At 40.6% G+C, this 18114-nt stretch overlaps 1 protein-coding gene across 5 annotated transcripts in view; it reads right to left on the bottom strand.

Annotated features, from left to right (window-relative positions):
* TAFA4 (TAFA chemokine like family member 4) overlaps positions 1 to 18114 on the bottom strand; it is a 128981-nt gene that overhangs the window by 4010 nt on the left and 106857 nt on the right. For all 5 annotated transcript variants that reach the window (XM_039546108.1, XM_039546106.1, XM_039546109.1 and 2 more), the window contains exons 4-5: positions 14351 to 14506; positions 4277 to 4401 (exon numbers count right to left, since the gene is read on the bottom strand). In XM_039546108.1, coding sequence (XP_039402042.1) covers positions 4277 to 4401; positions 14351 to 14506 — 281 coding nt within the window. The remainder of the gene's footprint in view (positions 1 to 4276; positions 4402 to 14350; positions 14507 to 18114) is intronic.

Raw genomic sequence — 18114 nt, 5'->3', positions numbered from 1 at the left:
TGTCTGGCTACTGTTTTGATGAAATTGAAAATCAACGTAAAAAGTGATCAAAGGAACTTTCTTTCTGCAATGCATAATTAGCCTGTGGAACTCCCTGCCACCAATTATCATCGAGGCCAAGATTTTATAGGCTTCAAAAAGGAATCAAACATGTAAATAGATGAAATCATCCCTGTTTTTTTTATTTGAAATGGATTTAAACCTTCACGACTTGAGACATAAGCCAACCACTACACTGTAGGCATTAAGAAGAAACTTCCCCTTTGGGCAGGTCATTCTAGAGGTGTCTATCTAGAGGTTTCTTGTACTTTTCCCTTGGAAACATTCAGCCAGCTACTGTGACTGGATCACCTGGACAACTGGTCTAACCAGATATGGCTATTCCTATGTTCTTCTATTTTATATCAACTAGCATCCAGTTTGAGTACCACTTGCCTAACGGGGAAATCAAGATTTTTGTCCATGGAGGTGCTATTTTTGTCAATTCTACTTAACTCGTTTTAAAAAAAAATCCTGATCTCTGATTACAACATACATAATTCTTCTCCCACAGGGCAGTAATGATTGTAAAATTAACCTGTTTATTTTACTGTAAAATCTTCTACTGTACACAGTTATTTAGAAACTGCAGTGCCAGACTTCATAATTTTTTGTAACAGCTCTACACAATAGCTGGAAGCAGTTATACAAATGAATTTACTATATATGCATAAGATTAATAAAGGACATAAAATGTTTTATACCTTTCCAGTCAGTCTTGGTTGGACTAATAAAGTTTTATTATTTGAGAATTATTCTCAAGTGGCAGAATCCTAAAAGCTAGTGATAGTATCATGATGGCTTGGGGACCAGTATTATGAGATTTTGTCTTCTTGCAGTGCTAAATGAAATGTCACTGCTACTGGGGATCTAGCACTGTTACGTGTATAGTCCCACCTCACAAAGTACACCTCACAGGTTTACTCACTGAGAAAGGAATGCACAACCACAGATAAATACAGAAAGGCCTGGACGGGCAAGCAAATCACAGGAATGCAGAGCGTAAGTAGTCACTTGTCTGCATTGTCTGCATGCAAAATACATTAAATAAAATAACCACAAAGAAGCAATGTTCTACCACAGAGTTCATACTAAAAAATGTACATTGCTGGGCAGCTGATTGGGTGGCCTTCCTTCTGAAGAAGCTATTGGCTTGTGCCCAGAAGGAAGTGCTGCCTATCACTGGTTCAAGAGGATCCCAAGCTTAGGTGCCATTGAAACATAATGCTTGTTATTGTTCATCTTTGTATTTCTATTAAAGCAGTACCCAAAGCCCTGGGTCAGAATTAGGGGCCCCATTGTGCCGGATGCTAGACATACACCTATAGAAAAGCAGTCCCTGTCCCGAAGAGTTTACCATCCAAAAGGTAGCGGCGGGGGAGGAATTCCAAAGGGAGGGGGAAAGGGGAACGCATGCACACAGCATAGTCAGAGCGATAATTCCAGTCTACCTGTGTCTCTGTATTTCTATCTATAGCTATTTGCCAATGTATGAATTCAGACATTTTCCCATTTAAGAAAACAATTTTTTCCCTCACTGCATTTTCCAATGAACATTTCTCATATTTAAAATATGCTAGAACAAGTGACGTGCACCTGTTAGCTGCATGCTATTTCCCTTACATGTCCCTCCAAAGTGGTCTGCTCCAGTGGGGAACGTACTCGACGCCCCAGCAAAGGAAAGGAGGGGCTTCACGCAACCACACTAGCTCTCTCAGGGACAAACTCTGTCCTCAGCTGGACCCCAACGGGTTTGGGTAGGTCTAGAATTTCCCACAGGTGTAACTGAAGGCAGAACAATTTGCCCCATTCTGCCTTTCTGAAGACATCCCCATGGCCATCACAATGCATTAGCCTATTCTTTGGTTTGCTGATTGCAGGGTGTTTTATTATAATAATATAATAATATTTATAATAATATAAATGACACCTGCTGCATTTGCCCCAGGCCAAGCTACTGCTGCCTCTTGTCATTATTTATGGGCCAGGCCCTTCAAACACTCACAAACATGAGCAATTTCACTCAGATGCATGGTCAGTCCCACGGAAATCGATGGGAGCAAAGGAAACCAAATGCATTAAAGTGCTTGCAGCACCAGCCCTGATGTTATTAATCCTAGCAATGCTCCTAGTGGCCTTTTAACCCTTTCCTTTGTTCATTTTTAAAGCCACTGAGTATATCGAACCTGCGCCTAATTTTTAAAAATGATTTTAACTTGCCTTTTTCTAGATACATAGCGCTAGATTCCCCACTCATGTCAATGGGAGGAGCTCTATTACTTCCTATGTATAATTTCTACTTTCTCCAGCTCACTCCTTTGTTTGAAGTCATCTCTCCTCATTCCATGTCTGACTCGGTGCCTGATCCCGTGAGGGCACTCCACTGCTACTGACTAACACAGGTGGAAGATAATCAGCAGTTTGCAGTAGGTGCTTAGCAACTCACAGGAATGGACTCATCCCCCCCATTCCTGCAACTGACAATGCACTGTACACGTGGACTGTCAGTTGCAAGATCAGGAGCAGAGTCTGTAAGCTGCAGGAGGCAGGGGTATGGCATGATTTAACCACGGCTATAGCATTACACAAATATTCATTTTTAACCATTATTCTAACCTTGAAAACAGCAACAGTGTTTTTCAGACTATGAATTGTATCTCTCTGCTTGGGTATTTAGTTAGCCCATCATCATGGGATCTGGGTTGTTAACCCCCAGATAATGACTACTCACAGTATCACATAACAATTGCCCGATACATTTAATTTTTTCTGATCTAATATAGAATGTATTATATCCTTTCACTACTGTGTGAAACAGTCATTATCAAATGGAATCTGGCAGCAACATTTGCTTATTAATTCATAAACAGCTGAGTCCATTCTCAATTTGAAGCGGTGTGGGGAGGGCTCTAAGGCTAACCATTTATCTTTACAGGTTGTTGCCTGCTATTTTCACAGTGTATTTAGACACACTGTCCACTATGAGTTGCCAAATCTTAGTTCCTTGAATTAATTTTAGCTTGTTAAATAGTCAGAGGGATGAGATATTTGCCTCATATTCAGTGGTCATTAGTTATGAATCTGGGCTTCATAATGAAGATCTTGGCCAAGACATTAAAAAATGGGCAGCTAAAGCCCGTAATTACGCTCCTAAGTCAGTGGGCAGACCTTCAATGGTGCAGAGAGCGTTATGGCTCCTGTCAGAAATCCGTGCGGATTCTCCACACCTTCAAAAGTCAGGTCACTTGTTTTGGTCTCTCACCACAGAGTCAGGAACCAAACTTTAGTCAGTCACTTGTGAAAATCTTGGCCCTGCATTGTCATTTTGCAAATCAAGGTCATTATCCTGCTATCAATACAAGTGAGCTGTCCTTCCTCACACAAACAGGCGGATCAAAGGCTGAAGTGTTGGGCCCAAAATGAATTTAGTGGGCTTGCCTGACTGAATATTTGCCTGTGACAATGACCCTCTGTGCTGACAGGCACAATAAAGCATGCTCGGCAATCTGTCCTTGGGACAGGCCAAGCTCTGCTGGAAGGGGCAAACCCTGATCCTGCCGTAGGAAGGCCCTGCTGGAAGGGGCGAAGTCCTGCTGAAAAGGGATGAGAGGGCAGGATTTTGGGGAGACGGTGCAGGAGATGCTAACCTCCATGCAGTGCAAAACGCAGCTCTCCGGGAAGACTGGAGTTTGAGGCAGAGCTAGCTATGTGATAACCCACTATGAGGATCCCATTGAGATGGGATGTGCAGGCCCTAACTCTGCCCTCCGCCGGATCACTCTAGCGCCCAACTAATTTAATCGAGCTAGATACTGGAGAGAGGAGTATTCACTCCTCTGTTCCCACTGAAGACATTGCTGGATCTAAGCTATCATGCACATCACTGTTTAAAAAAAACAAACAAACCCCAAAATGTTTAAGATGGTGAGGTTGATGCTAACACCGGCAGAGCAGGGTCAACGGAAACGAGCGCATGTTGTCACTAGACTGTGACCTTTAAATCTAGAGAGACAAGGTGGGTGAGGTAATATCTTTTATTGAACCCATTTCTGTTGGTGAGAGACACACGGTTTAAGGTGACACAGATCAGAGCTCTGTGTAAGCTCGGAAGCTTGTCTCTCTCACCTGGTCCAATACAAGATATCACCTCACCTACCTTGTCTCTCTAATATCCTGGGACCGACACAGCTACAACACCACTGCATATCTTTTAAATAGACACTCTCTCTATACTTGCCTTTGTGGTTTTGACTTTATTTCCACTGCTGCAAGACCAACCTGAATAGTCCGGTAGCACTTTACAGTCCTCTCCATCCAGACAAGGGTTCATGTGACACCACCACTTCTGGATGACAATGGAGGCTAGAAACAGAAACAGAATACAGTCTTTTCTATTAAGTTGATAAAATTACGTGTGAGCCATTTATTTGTTTAAAAATTATCGTGTCCTGTTCATTTTATATTTAATCTAGCATTTATCCATTAGGCAGAAAATATATTCACCATGATTAACCAGTCTGCAAAGACCTGATTCTAAAACCGTTACTCACACGAGTACCACAGTCCCATTGAATTCACTGAGTTGAATGATTTATGCTATTCAGTGAACGTTTAAGTTGCTCTGGCTTCTTGCCTATGTATGTTAGTACTTACAAGCTCATCTACACAGTGCAGTAATGCACTACGGGTGGGGTGAATTCTAATGTGCACCAAAACTAGTATTATGTTAGCAGGTACCAGGGACATCACCATCAGGGTCTACACAGGCCAGTTAGTGCACAGCACATTGGTGTGTATTAGAAGTCACACCTCACTGCTGAGCATTACTGCACTACTTGCCCATGACTGCAGCATCTTTGTCTCAGGATAGGCAGGATATTGGTTCCAGGATGCTGGTATGGAGATGGATGCTTAGATATCATGGTGATGGACTACCTTAGCTAGATAAACAGGTGTCAGAATGGCAGTAGGGATCATAGCTAGGCTTCAGTCCTTGTACCCTGCATCTGACATGGTCAGGAGGAGATTGGAGCATGAAGTGGTACCATCTCTTTCTCATTGTGATGGACTGGAAAGCACTGTAGGGATGGGCATGGCTCAAAGAACTATCATCCCAAGCAAGACGTGCAGGGACTGGGAAGAATTCTAGCAATTACTTCCTTATGACCACACGAATCTGGTCTGAACTGTTAATGAAATGGATTTCCAAGGGAGCCCTGAGCCCAGCCACAGCTGATAGGTCCAAAAACCTAGTGACAAGGTGGAGGGTGAATGTCACAAGCCGATGATGCTCACATCAACGTAATACAATCAATAAATAAGAACAGCAGTAGCTAATGAGAACATCACACCTGCTTGCTATGAAAAGTTACACTCAAATGGAGTTGATCTGTTGAGTGCAGGATAGTAAATGTTTAACCTGGATGTATGTGCTAGGCTGGAAGTGGTTCTGTCAGCGGGTAAGAAAATATAATGGCTCAGACCTACACGAGTTCTATCAGAGACTCACGTAGAGAACAAAGACCCAGCAGTGGGGAATCTATTGTAATACCATTGGGGGAAAAAACAAAAACATATGAATAGATAACTAAGAATCTGCTTTCAATTGCATCCTGTCACTCTTCCAGTAGACTACACTATTATACTTTATGCAGATTTAATAATTTTCTACTCTTAACACAATTTGTCTCCGACTATGTTTTTAGTTTTACAAATGTAGCCGTAACTTCTTACTAATTCAGACAACAACAGATATATTTTGCCACAAAATGTTACAAACTTTTGCCATGCATTCCTGATTTAACGTTAGTACTGCAGGTGCGATCAATCAAATCACAGAGAACAATTTGGAAGAGACGGGTCTGCAATTTTACATAATCTAAAGTGGAGTGCAAAATACAATATGGCTACAAATGTTTATTTAATTCCTTTGCACTTTTTTACTATGTGCACAAAATACTGAACTTCATACTTAACAAGGTGCCTTGTTCTAAAGTGATGTACAAAAATAACACAGCTTACTTTATGTAAAGATAAACAATTTTTCATTAGTTCAAAGGTACTTTCCTACTACTGCAACCTTCAAATTAGATTAACTAACGGCAAGCTGACACTGGAAGATTCAGTTGCTGAAATGCTGATTCAATTACTTATTTTCCAGGGTATCCTCTCAGTCTAGGTGGCATTTAGAGGCACCTGTGGATTGAAAAATACCTTTTTGGAATAACAGTTTGACTTCAGATACTCTCCATTCAACCTACCGGAGTTATAAATGAACGCATCGTTCTTGTCACCGAGCATTTGCTTCTACTCCAGCTGATTGATTATTGATTGACTAATTTGAATGAAACTTAATTGTGCGTCATGGCACTTTAGAGATCATTTCCATTCTGAATTTATTACCACCTGATCAGTTTGTTTTATATCTTTCCTATTTGCCAAAATTCTGATTTGTTTTGCATGCTACGTGTATTTAGGTAAACATGTATTCCTAATTACAAAGTTCTTTCATTAACTGAGCACAGATTCTCTCTATTAACATCCCAGTCTCCATGTATACGTGCAATTATTTCTTTTCTTTCATTGTTCCATCCAGCTTCTTCTTTGTACTGAGAGCAACCATTATAATTAATTGCTCATGATATGTTTTGAGACTAACCCACACTGGGCATCACTAAATGTGAGGCAATTTTCATTTGTGTTCTCAACCTACATCCTCCTCTCAATCCATTTCCAACACCTGATTGAATATCCCTTTCAAAGAAATACTTCAAGAATGAATCTCCACTGCCAGTTGAATAACGCTGCAATATAGGACTTGATTCACCCCTGCACTATTAGAGTTTTACGTCCAAGTACCTCCGCTGATTTCAAATGGTGTAAAATCGGAATAAATAGGACAGTGAATCAGGCCCATAATTTCCAGAAGCACTCTATTCCATAAAAAGCCAGCACAGCCACTAACTGAGAGCACCAAAGAGTAAATCAGGCATTGGACCTGCAAGCTCTTAAATGGCCTGAATATTTCAACTTCAGCTCTTTTCTAGTTGTGATTCTTTTTCAATGATATTCCAATTTCTTTTCTTTCATTGGCTGGTTTCTGCTCTGTGTTGATACCTTTCTTCAGAATAAGTGAAACCCTTTCTTGATATACTTAATATATTTTGTTCTATTTGATGTAGGAAACCACCAATTCTTTGCTGTAGTATAGCACCAATTCTTATGTCAATTTATGCCAGGATGTCCATAATATCTATTTTGTAGTGCCGTATTTCTTAGCTCTCTGGGCACATTTGCTCATTTGAAAAATGCTTCCTGTATTCCTGTACTAGGAAAGTTTTCGGGCTGGATTTTAGACTAAACTCTTCTTCATAGAAATAGTTACTAAACTTTTGCTGTCCCTATCACCATTTGAATCATGGAGTGATTTAAAATATCTCCTCCCCTTATCAAATTGAAGAGTTCTTGGAGAGGTTTCAGTAACTATTTTTTCAGATAGAATCATAGAAATGTAGGGCTGGAAGGGACCTTGAGAGTTCATCTAGTCCAGCCCCCTGTACTGAGGCAAGACCTCATATACTTAGACCATCCCTGACAGGGGTTTGTCTCACCTGTTCTTAAAAACTTCCAATGATGGGGATTCCACAACCACCCTTGGAATCCTATTCCAGAGCTTAACTATTCTTACAGATAGGAAGTTTTTCTTAATATCTAACCTAAATGTCCCTTGCTGCAGATTATGCTACCTACTTTATGCCTTGTCCTACCATTAGCGGGCATAGAGAACAATTGATCACCGTCCTCGCTGAGTATACCAATCTCATATTCTACCAACATCTTGAGGGAATAGAAGACTACTTTGGCGTGACATCTACCAATCGACTGTGGACTGCCCTACCTGGAATAAATCTTCTGCTGACACAGCTCTGCAGGGAAGTAATAGTAGATTCCATTACTAGTAAATAGTATATTGCCCTAGGTGGGGGATAGTTCGGCTTGTGATGATTTACTTAGAGATACGTTTAACACACTTAGGAAAGGTAGCTTCACCACAGACAAGAATTATTAATGCTTTATCCTCTTGGTAGTGGCTGTCAGCCTAGCTTTAGGTACTTACTCAAGGATGTTTATTTCTACAGAGGAAACAGGAGAAAACTAAATGTCATAATGATCACTTTGAATTTAAGTGTTTACCGCTTGTTCATAGCACAAGGAGTTGACCTTTACTAAACCAAATTTTCTATGGCTCTGATCACATCTTACAGCTGCAACGCTAGGCAGTTATACAGGCTCTCATTTTTTTTTACTCACTGATGATTAAAAATTCTTCCTTTCATATTCTGTGCTCTGTTCTGAGCTTGGCAGCTTAATTTATCTACAGTAGTGTTTCTCAAAGCATGTGGCTGGCCTGTCTTCGGAGGCTCAAAGAACCCAAGGGAAATGAGGCTAGGGGGGAGGGGATTGAGGGGGGAGAAAGAAATAGTCTTGATTTTTTTTGCTCAAAACTTGCAAAAAACAAAACCAAAAATCTAGTCAATAGCATTCCGTACTAAAATATCTACCTCTGTATATACAATACGCGTGCACACACAGATGGTTCCTTGTTTGTGGCACTCAAAGTGCAATGACCTTAGTGAGGAAAAAATGTAATGAGTGGGCTATCATGAACATGGAATAAAAATATACGGACCCAATGCCTTATTTTAAGGAAAATACCTTTTGCCCCTGCACCCTATTTTAAAAGTACTTCTGCCAGGGAATACCGGTGGACTTTTCTGGGCTTGGCGGGAAAATGCAATGGAAAATCATGCTCTATTGCTTTTTACCTCTCCACTTTTCATTTTAGAGAGCTATTTTGACTTCTGTTACAACCAACATTTTCAGTTCCCTGGGTGAAAGACTGTAGAAGTGCAAAGCACTTTACAAATACTAATTAAGCCTCACAACACAGAAAATATTACTAGACTCATTTTACAAATGAGATTGGGTAAAATGAATGAGGATTCAATTTAAGGCTCGATTTCTTACATTCAAGGCACTTAAGGCTTTCAGTCCAGTGCATTCCCAGGATTTAATTAATGTTGCATTCCTTTCTGTAGCACATGGTTAGCTGCCAACAATCTTCTGACCAACTTTCGCCTCTCTAGGCATATTCCAGATGAAGGTGTTTTCCAATTAGTCCCACATTGGTAGAATTCCTCACCTCGCCAGATTTGTTTTGCTAATATTAATTTCGACATAACAGTTAGGGGCAGATCCCCAGCAGGTGTAAGCTGGCATAGCTTCATTATGGCACTCTGTATCCCCTGATTCCCAGGGTGGGGGTGTGGATGGATTGACCACTGCATGCCCTGGGCTCTGTAAAAAGGGGTTTTGTGCTTGCCAAAACCAAGCAAAGGCACATGGGTAGCTAGAGCTGAGCTGAGTAAAGAGCCAAAGCATCCGTGACTATGTATATCCAGAGGTCCTAATGCACAACAGAGGGTACGCTGAACAGTGGTAGACACTATTCCAGCCTATGGGTTTGGGTATTTGCTGTGGATAGGCTGCATTGTGGCATCGTTCACTCCCAGTGTGTCCCCCCAACACCACCTCATTTCTATATTTATGCAGATAGGGTGACTGCCACACTCATTGACCAGAGAAGCACCAAGTTTCCATGCCTAACTCTGTAGTGATACTATATTCTAGAGCAGGGGTAGGCAACCTATGGCACGGGTGCCGAAGGCGGCACTCAAGCTGATTTTCAGTGGCACTCACACTGCCCGGGTCCTGGCCACTGGTCCGGGGGGCTCTGCATTTTATTTAATTTTAAATGAAGCTTCTTAAACATTTTAAAACCCTTATTTACTTTACATACAACAATAGTTTAGTTATATATTATAGACTTATAGAAAGAGACCTTCTAAGAATGTTAAAATGTACCACTGGCACGCGAAACCTTAAATCAGAGTGAATAAATGAAGACTCGGCACAGCACTTCTGAAAGGTTGCTGACCCCTGGTCTAGAGTGCCCATGCAGTATCCAGGCTACATGAAATGTGCATGGGCACTCACCTGACTGCATAAGCCCATGTTTACAGGCATGCCTGCCCATTATGAATTAGCACAAAGCTGAAGCCTCGCTGAAAAATTGGCCCTACATGTCACCATGTTTGTTTGAAAGTATTTTGAAGTCTGACCCATTAGTTCACTACCTTGTACTCTATTTTAACACGCAGTATTGCTGGAGTAAGACTGCTGCTTTAATTCGACCTTCTGGAATATTCTTTAACATCTGTCCAAGCTATTTTAAAATCCAAATTGCCCAGCTGAGCTATGATTCTACTCTAAACGCCATCATGATTATTTTTTAAAATACCCATTTCATGGCCTACTTACACCAAAAGCCATAACACACAGTACTTAGCAACTTAGGGCCCAATCCATATCTCACTGAAGTCAGTGAAAAGGCTCCCATTTACTTCAATGGGAGCTGGGTCAAGAAACAAGTTAATGAAACATGAGAAAGACCAAACCAAAAAACAACTCCACCCAGGAACCCAGATAATTTCACAATTTGCTGAAAAGCCAAGAAAGTCTCATTGCTGCTGGCAGTTGTGCAACTGACAAGAATGTTAATTTCAGCCAGCAGCTGTCCTGGCTCCCAGAGTCTGTGGCTCTGAGGCCAATGACCCCAGAGCTTCCAGACTCCCAGGTCAGTTCAGGAATTGGTAGCAATTGGCCAAGTAGTCTGGAAGCCCTGCAGTCCCCACCCTAGGGCAGTCCACATGGCAAGACTGGCCTGCAACCACAGATCCTGGAAACACACTCCAGGAACTCCAGGGTCCTGGTTCTACGGCTGGGAACCTGGAAACCCCACAAGCCCTGGTATGGCAGGACTGTCCCAGAGCTGTGTGTAGGCCTTACTTGGTATGAGTGGGCCCCAGTAGCCAAGGGCAGGGAAAGAGAGAAGCTATGTAAAAACAGGGGCAAGAAATAATTGTGTCAGAAGCAATGGCTACAAATAGGTAGAAGGGAGATAAGCACGCAAAATACAAGGAGGGAACAAACAAAATACAAGGAGGGAACTTACAAAACAGGCTGTGTACATGTGGCATGTGAACAAGGAATGATATGTACAGGAATTGATCCTGAAAATAATCTGCCCAATCATAAAGTTCACAATATGATGTAGAATGGAAGACACGTGTCAGTATGGGGTTTCATTTGTATATAAAGTAACCAATATTTGTACTCTTTGGATTTGTGGTATGCCCTGTATCCACCCGTATCCATGAGTCTGATCAGCTCTGTGTAGTTTGATTGTATGCCAACAATGAAACCTGGAGTCGAGTTGAGTTCTTGGGAATCTGAGAGAAATCCCAACACCACAGAAATAGAAACCCTGGGATACACATGGCAGGCCTTCACCCGAGCCACAGACCCTGGAAGCCTGGGGTACCTGGCCCTAGGGCAGTCTGCGTGAAATTATGTCCATTACAAAGACTGCTAAGTATAGACTGGGACTCGGGAGAACTGGGTTCTATTCCTGGCTCTGATACTGTTTTGCTGGGTGGCCCTGGACAAGTCACTTCACCTCCCTGGGTCTCATCATCCCCATCTGTAAAATGGGGATAATGATGCTGACCTCCTTTGTAAAGTGCTTTGAGATCTATAGATGAAAAGCACTAGATAGGAGAGAGGGATTATTAAAGGTATTTTTACCAAGGGCTGCCTATTCTTCCTTAATGATTTTTCCATTCTGGCCTCATAATTCTTCCTGAACTAACACCATTTGTATTGCCCTTGTTTACCTAATGGTACATGAACTGATGTGAGTAGCATCTCTGAAATCAATAGGACTAATCATGTGGGAAAGTATTCATCAAGTTGAACAAGGGTTTCATGTTCTGGCATAATATGGAGACCTACTCCTAGACCAGGACCTCATTATGAAATTGTGTGTAAAGTCTTTTGTATTTCACTTTTCTCCTACTATGGCTGTATAGATTGTAAAGAATTTGGGGGCAAGGACTGTCTTTTCAGTATTATTACATGGTGTATGCGGAATGCTTGACACAAAGGGAAGTGAGCTACCTGAATATAAATAATATTAGCTAAGCTTAAAAGAAGATACCTTAAAAAGCCACTCAAAATAAGCGCTCTAAAGTACACTTTGTTTCAGCTAGAATGTAACCAGTAATACTGCGCTTTCAACAAGACCTTTAACTCTCATGTTACGAATGTGCGGAATGTGGTCCAATTAAATCTTCTTGACCTTGGTAAAATCTCTGGGAAAAGAATAATGAATCTCTTTCATTATATTTAAAATAATTAGTTATACAAGTCAGGCCATGTTAAATATTATCTCTTTCTGGCTTGTGCACTGTTGAGGCTTACAGAAGTCTGAATATAGTGAAAAATCCAATTTTGAGCCTGTGAACAGATAGTTATGGGTTCTGTGCAACAGCAGAGGAATAAAATGTCATTGAGTCCAGATCTAAATGCTTACAGAAATAAATAAAGTATATTAAAACATCACCTTAAGGTGGGAAAAAACCAAGAGCTTCTCCTTTCATAACTAAAAATCTTGCATTCTAAATGTTTTGTCTTATTTAATCTCAAGCACACTTGAAGGAAAAGAAGCCATTAAATTGTTTCAGCAAGTGTTTGCTTTGACAAAATAAATTAGACTTCCACTGCACTATGCACTTCATTCTGTTGTGAAAGCACAGAGTGTTACCTTTGTAATACTAAAGTATATTTTAATAAATGTCTAGACTTTATTATCCATCATAAAGAACAGTAAAACTGTGGCATGGTATGTTACATAAAAGGTACAGGTACTGCATATGATTCTACAGGAAAAATTATTCAGTAAACTGAAAAATTAAGGTTGAATTGTGCCCCTGCATTACAAGATATTTCAGACGTCAAGCCAAATCTAATTCCTAAATAAAATAACAGGGTCTCAGAAATAGAAAACGTATAAATAGGTTAAGTAAGTACTAAAATCAGACAGTTACATTTATTTGTAGGATTTTTCCTAAAGTGAAACATTATAGAAAGTCAGAGAAACTGAGGGTATTTTATATTTAACTTTTAAAGGTCATGATTTTGTGAGAAAAGCAATGAAAACAGAAGATAAGTATCTTACTTGTGGATTAACAAAAATGTAGGGCAGTGATTTCTGTGTCAATATTAATTAGCAGTAAGCTACTAAAAATTTTCTGCTTTATTTCAATTTAAATGTAAATTTCACAGACTTATATGTAAAGATCCTTTTAATTCTTACTGACAAATAAGCTAATGAAGACTTATATTAGCCATTTCCTAACATAAAAGCATCCCATGGCCAGAAGCAGCATATGTGTTCGGAGACAAACAATGAAATATTTAGAGAGATTTGAGTCTTTGGGGGTAGATATTTCAGCTACACAAATTCATTATAAGATCTGGCTGCATTATAAGATCTCAGCTCAAGAGAAATGTCTTAGTTTATAACTTTTTAATTTATATCAGTCAAATGTTATAAAAAGCGATATTTACCAGTGCCAACAAATGGAAGACTATAAATCGATCTTTAAACTGTGCTGTTGTGCCTATGGATTGTAAAGCTCTTCAACGTAACCGAAGGCAAGGGTGATGGACTAGATCAGTTTGTACTATGCTTTTGCATTTATCAGAACATCATAACAGTGCCACCTATTGTTTGTGGCACCAATTCAATGGTACATAATCAACTCCCTTGGGATTCTTCACATGCCATCTCATTTGGGTTAGAATACATGCAAAGCTGAATGGATGTAGGGCAAAGGAGACACACAGGGGGCCCAGTGCAGATGCATATTATCAATATAGGGTGCTGGATTATGCCAGCCTAGAGGAGAGTTCACACAAACCAGATGTCTCAGTACTAATCTGCTTGCCCGTGGCTATGAAGTACTGGATCGATGACCAGTCACTGGTTTCTTTATGTCCCAATGATTCCATGGCCATGATGCTATGGCTAGAGGCAGCTGGATGGGTTAATGATTAAACTCACAATGTCTTGGCTTGTGCCGTTTTGAGGCTAGTTTAAAGTACAATTTTTAATGTGGAAAAACTAAGAAGTTGTATTGGCACAGACATGAAATGAACAAGAACATACATTAAGGGGATTAATTACACCAAGATTTATGCACACTCATTATCATCAATGAACAGAGATGTTTCCAAAATTAACAAAAGGAGGGATTATGCTTTCTAGACAGCAGGAAGTCAAACAATCAAGGAGACTAAACGTCTCGGAGAGCCAAAGAGCAGTAGGCGTGAGCAGGAGATTGCTTACCTTCCACGCAAGAGGGTTGTGCCCTTGTTGTTCCAGCCACCTGCCCCGGGAAGCAAGAGCACTTCACTGTCTGCGACCGTTCTTCAATTCGGTTCTTATTGCAGCAACGATGCACTGCGACGACTTCACACGTCCCTTGCTTGACTTGGTGGTGGCCTAATAATCAGAGAGGTAGAAGTGTTGGGGGGGAGGGGTATTACTGTCATGGTGCCAAAAGAGAATCAACGCAGGGAAAATGTAGCAATTTACTGTGGTCAGAGTGCACACAGTCCTGCAAGACACTGAGCCACTTCGATTCTCACTGGAGCCCCTGGAGGGGGAAGGCACCAAGCGCCCCCTGCAGGACCAGGCACATTACTTGCACTTCACATGTTCTGCTTAATTCAGATTAGTTCATCATAACAGTGCTTGGTTTTTCTATCTGCCTCCATCTACCAATTAGCCAGCCCTTATAAATGCATAGAGAGAATGACAAGTTTGCTAGATAGACTAGACAGGCGAATGATATAGACAGAAAGATCTACAAATCCATCCATCTCCTGCTTAAATACTTCCACTGGCTTCCTGTCCCTTATCACATCAGATTCAAGCTCCTTGCCTTCATCTGTGAAACTCTAGATAATGTTGCCTTGCTCTCCTTTCTCCCTACTCATCCTCCATTTCCTCTCACTTTTACTTTCCCCCACCCCCCACCCCATCTTCATGCCTCCTGTCAAGTCCCTCACTATGCATGGAAGGATTTCCTTCTCCCTATCTGCCAAGCACTCTCTCTCCCCAACTTCCAACCCCTCCCCAGTACCACCACTTCAAACAATCCCTCTCCCCGTCTCATCATTAATTACCTCCACACTCTTAATCTCCTGAGTTGTTGACAAGGGCCTCCCCTTGTGTTTGTCTTGTCTTATTTAGATTACAGGGTCTTCAAGGCATTGGATGGGTCTTATCTATGTTTGTAAAGCACCCTGTCCATTACCAATGCCATATAAAAGATTTTTTTTAATGAGTTAGCTAGACACAAAGATGAGGCAGAGAATCATAAAGTATTCGCCATCAAAGCAGTTCTGGGGCTTTGTCTGCAAAGAATGCAAGGTACACACATAAGTGTCGGCGGGTGCATACTATCAAAGGCCTGGTTAAATAAAAAGAAAGTGAAACGTAGAAGAATACTGTTCAAAATAATACATGGGATACATCAAAAAAGCTGAGAACTTTACGACGACAAGCCCTGGAGAATTATTCTGTTCTCCTACTCACAGAAAACCTCAGGACTGTGGGGGGGGAGAAAGCAGGCGCACAAGTCTGTAGCAGTAATGAACTGAAGCATGGACATTTCCTAGCAGCTAATGACCAGCTGGGCCAAGATGAATTAGCTCCCCAATTAACTGCCAAGTAATTCACTCCCCATTGTCCACTAGTACTCAGTGACAATATGTTTGATTATTAAGTGATCATGATGTGCCAGCAAATTTAAAAAAAACAAACAATGTCCACAATGGGAAAAATATGCTCTGGTGCATTTTAACTACACCACAAGGCTGCTCCAAGGAACTTGTCATATTAAGACGTTGCCTTTCAGTGAACTGCATAAAAGATGAAGTGCCAGAAATCTGTGCTGTGCTTGTTAGGAGGCATCTCCAGGGACTGCTCTACCCTACAGCATGGTTCTGGCCACAACCATCCTACCCCTGAATCACCCCTTATTGGGGACTGTGTAGGAGAGACACATAGGCACTGACTTTAACAGGACTACCCCGAAGGTAATATTCAATGTGAGTGATTGGATCAGAATCAGGCCTTTAGTGCCTGTTCCTTATTTCTATCAACTGAACCAAAATCACTGATCTGAACACCCCTGCGTTTAGGGAAAGTGAACTTTGCAGTTTTGACCCATCTCTAGTTAACGCATGAAGACAGCAGTGCACAAAGCAGACATGCATTCTCTATAAACATGCATCAGCAAATATCAGTGGGCTAAATTCTGCTCTGCTCACTCACACAAAAACATCCCATTGAAGTGAATGGAATTTCTCCACTTGCATGTGTAAAATGAACAGGATCCAGCCCAGAGTTTGCTAAACAGAAAGCCACCAAAAATCAGCAGAGCTGGGAATATTATAATTAAGCTTCTAAGCAGGTTTTTCACACATGGAGAGTATAAAAAAATTAAACTGTTTTTTTTTTTAATTAGATTGGCTTCCCAGTGTCCCTTTTGTGTGTGTGTGTGTTGCTTTCACAAGTATTTCAAACCCAGCTGGAGATGTGTCTGATCTCTGCTGTCAAATTGGTATGTAGAACAATCTTAATGGACAGAAAACTAGATATCTAGAATACCGAAAAAGGAAATTTACTCTTCCATTTGAGCACTAAAATGTAAAATATATATATTATTTTTTCCAGAGGGGGGAAAAACACACACACAACTGTTTTAAGCAAAATATGCAATAGTAGTAAAATACATAAGGCATTTTATAGAATGAAAAATGTTGAACACAGCATAAAATTCTCTCTTTTATAGTTACCACATTAGATTTATTGGCAGGCTGTGTATTTTTATGCAAGTCCCTAATAGTCATATAATAAATAATAATAAATAAAAGCCCTGCTTCTAAGACAGTAGATGTTCCATAAGTCAGTATATATAATAAAAAATGAAACTGGCCACGCCACTTTATTCCAAATGATTGTTCTACACAATTTCTCTGTGCGGTAATTTTTAGCCACAATAAACAGAAGCCTGAAGATCTGTGAGATTTTATAAAAGCTTGTTTTTAGTTTAAAGAGCTTTTATTTATTTATTGTTAAATAGAATCAAACAAAGGGCCTGAGCCAATGCCCAGTAAAATCAGTGTAAAAACTCCCATTGCCTGCAGTAGCAGCAGACCGGATTCAATAACTGAGGTGGCCCCTTCCAGTCTTCTGTTCTATAGGTACTAAGAAATTGATCCGACGCTCATTGAACTCAAAGACAAGACTCCTAATGTCTTTAATTGAGCAAGATCAGAGCCTAGATTGGGCCCAAAAAGATGATACCTTAAAAGGGAGTGAGTTAAAAATCAAGACTTGGTATAAATACATTACATAAATGTACATATTTGAATCTGTGATACACTATATATGAAAGATCAACTCTTAGCATCTGGTGTCCAGCAATTAATAACTAAGAAAAGATACTAACCTGTTATGCTGAGAGATGCAAATCCTCACCGATTTGTTTATCGTACGGATCGAATATATCCAACAATAAATGTGTAGCTGAATGAACATACATTTTAAAGGCCAAATCCTGCCTGTTTTACATGAGTAGCCCTGTTAAATCAATGGGACTATTCATCTAATTAAGACTAGCAGGATTCAGCCTTAGGCATGCAGCCTGAAAAATAAGACCTGTTTTGAAATGAAATGTGTGTGGAGTTTGCAGCCATGACACCATGTCAGCGAAGTGCAGGGTTTAGGCCATGCTGGTGCTCAGTGACAATAGGACACTTGCAGAAAACAAAACTGAATTTTGTACTTTGTCTTGGTAGCTACTGTCACACTGTTTGGAGTAGCTCACAACTGTGAGTGCCTACCTCAGGGCAGACTGTCAGAAAACAGGGCAGACACCCCAAACTGGTGGTATGTTCTACAATTAGATTTCACCCAAGCAGTACCAAATGTGAACTCCTGGATCATTATACCAGTCTTACCACGGAGTCACAGACAGACCCCTTAGACAAACTGGACTTTATGATAAAAGCTCACTTAAGCCAAAAATCACATCACAT

The sequence above is a fragment of the Mauremys reevesii genome, linkage group 7 (assembly GCF_016161935.1).
Source record: "Mauremys reevesii isolate NIE-2019 linkage group 7, ASM1616193v1, whole genome shotgun sequence".
NCBI lineage: Eukaryota > Metazoa > Chordata > Testudines > Geoemydidae > Mauremys > Mauremys reevesii.
This window is presented reverse-complemented; position numbering and strand designations above follow the sequence as displayed.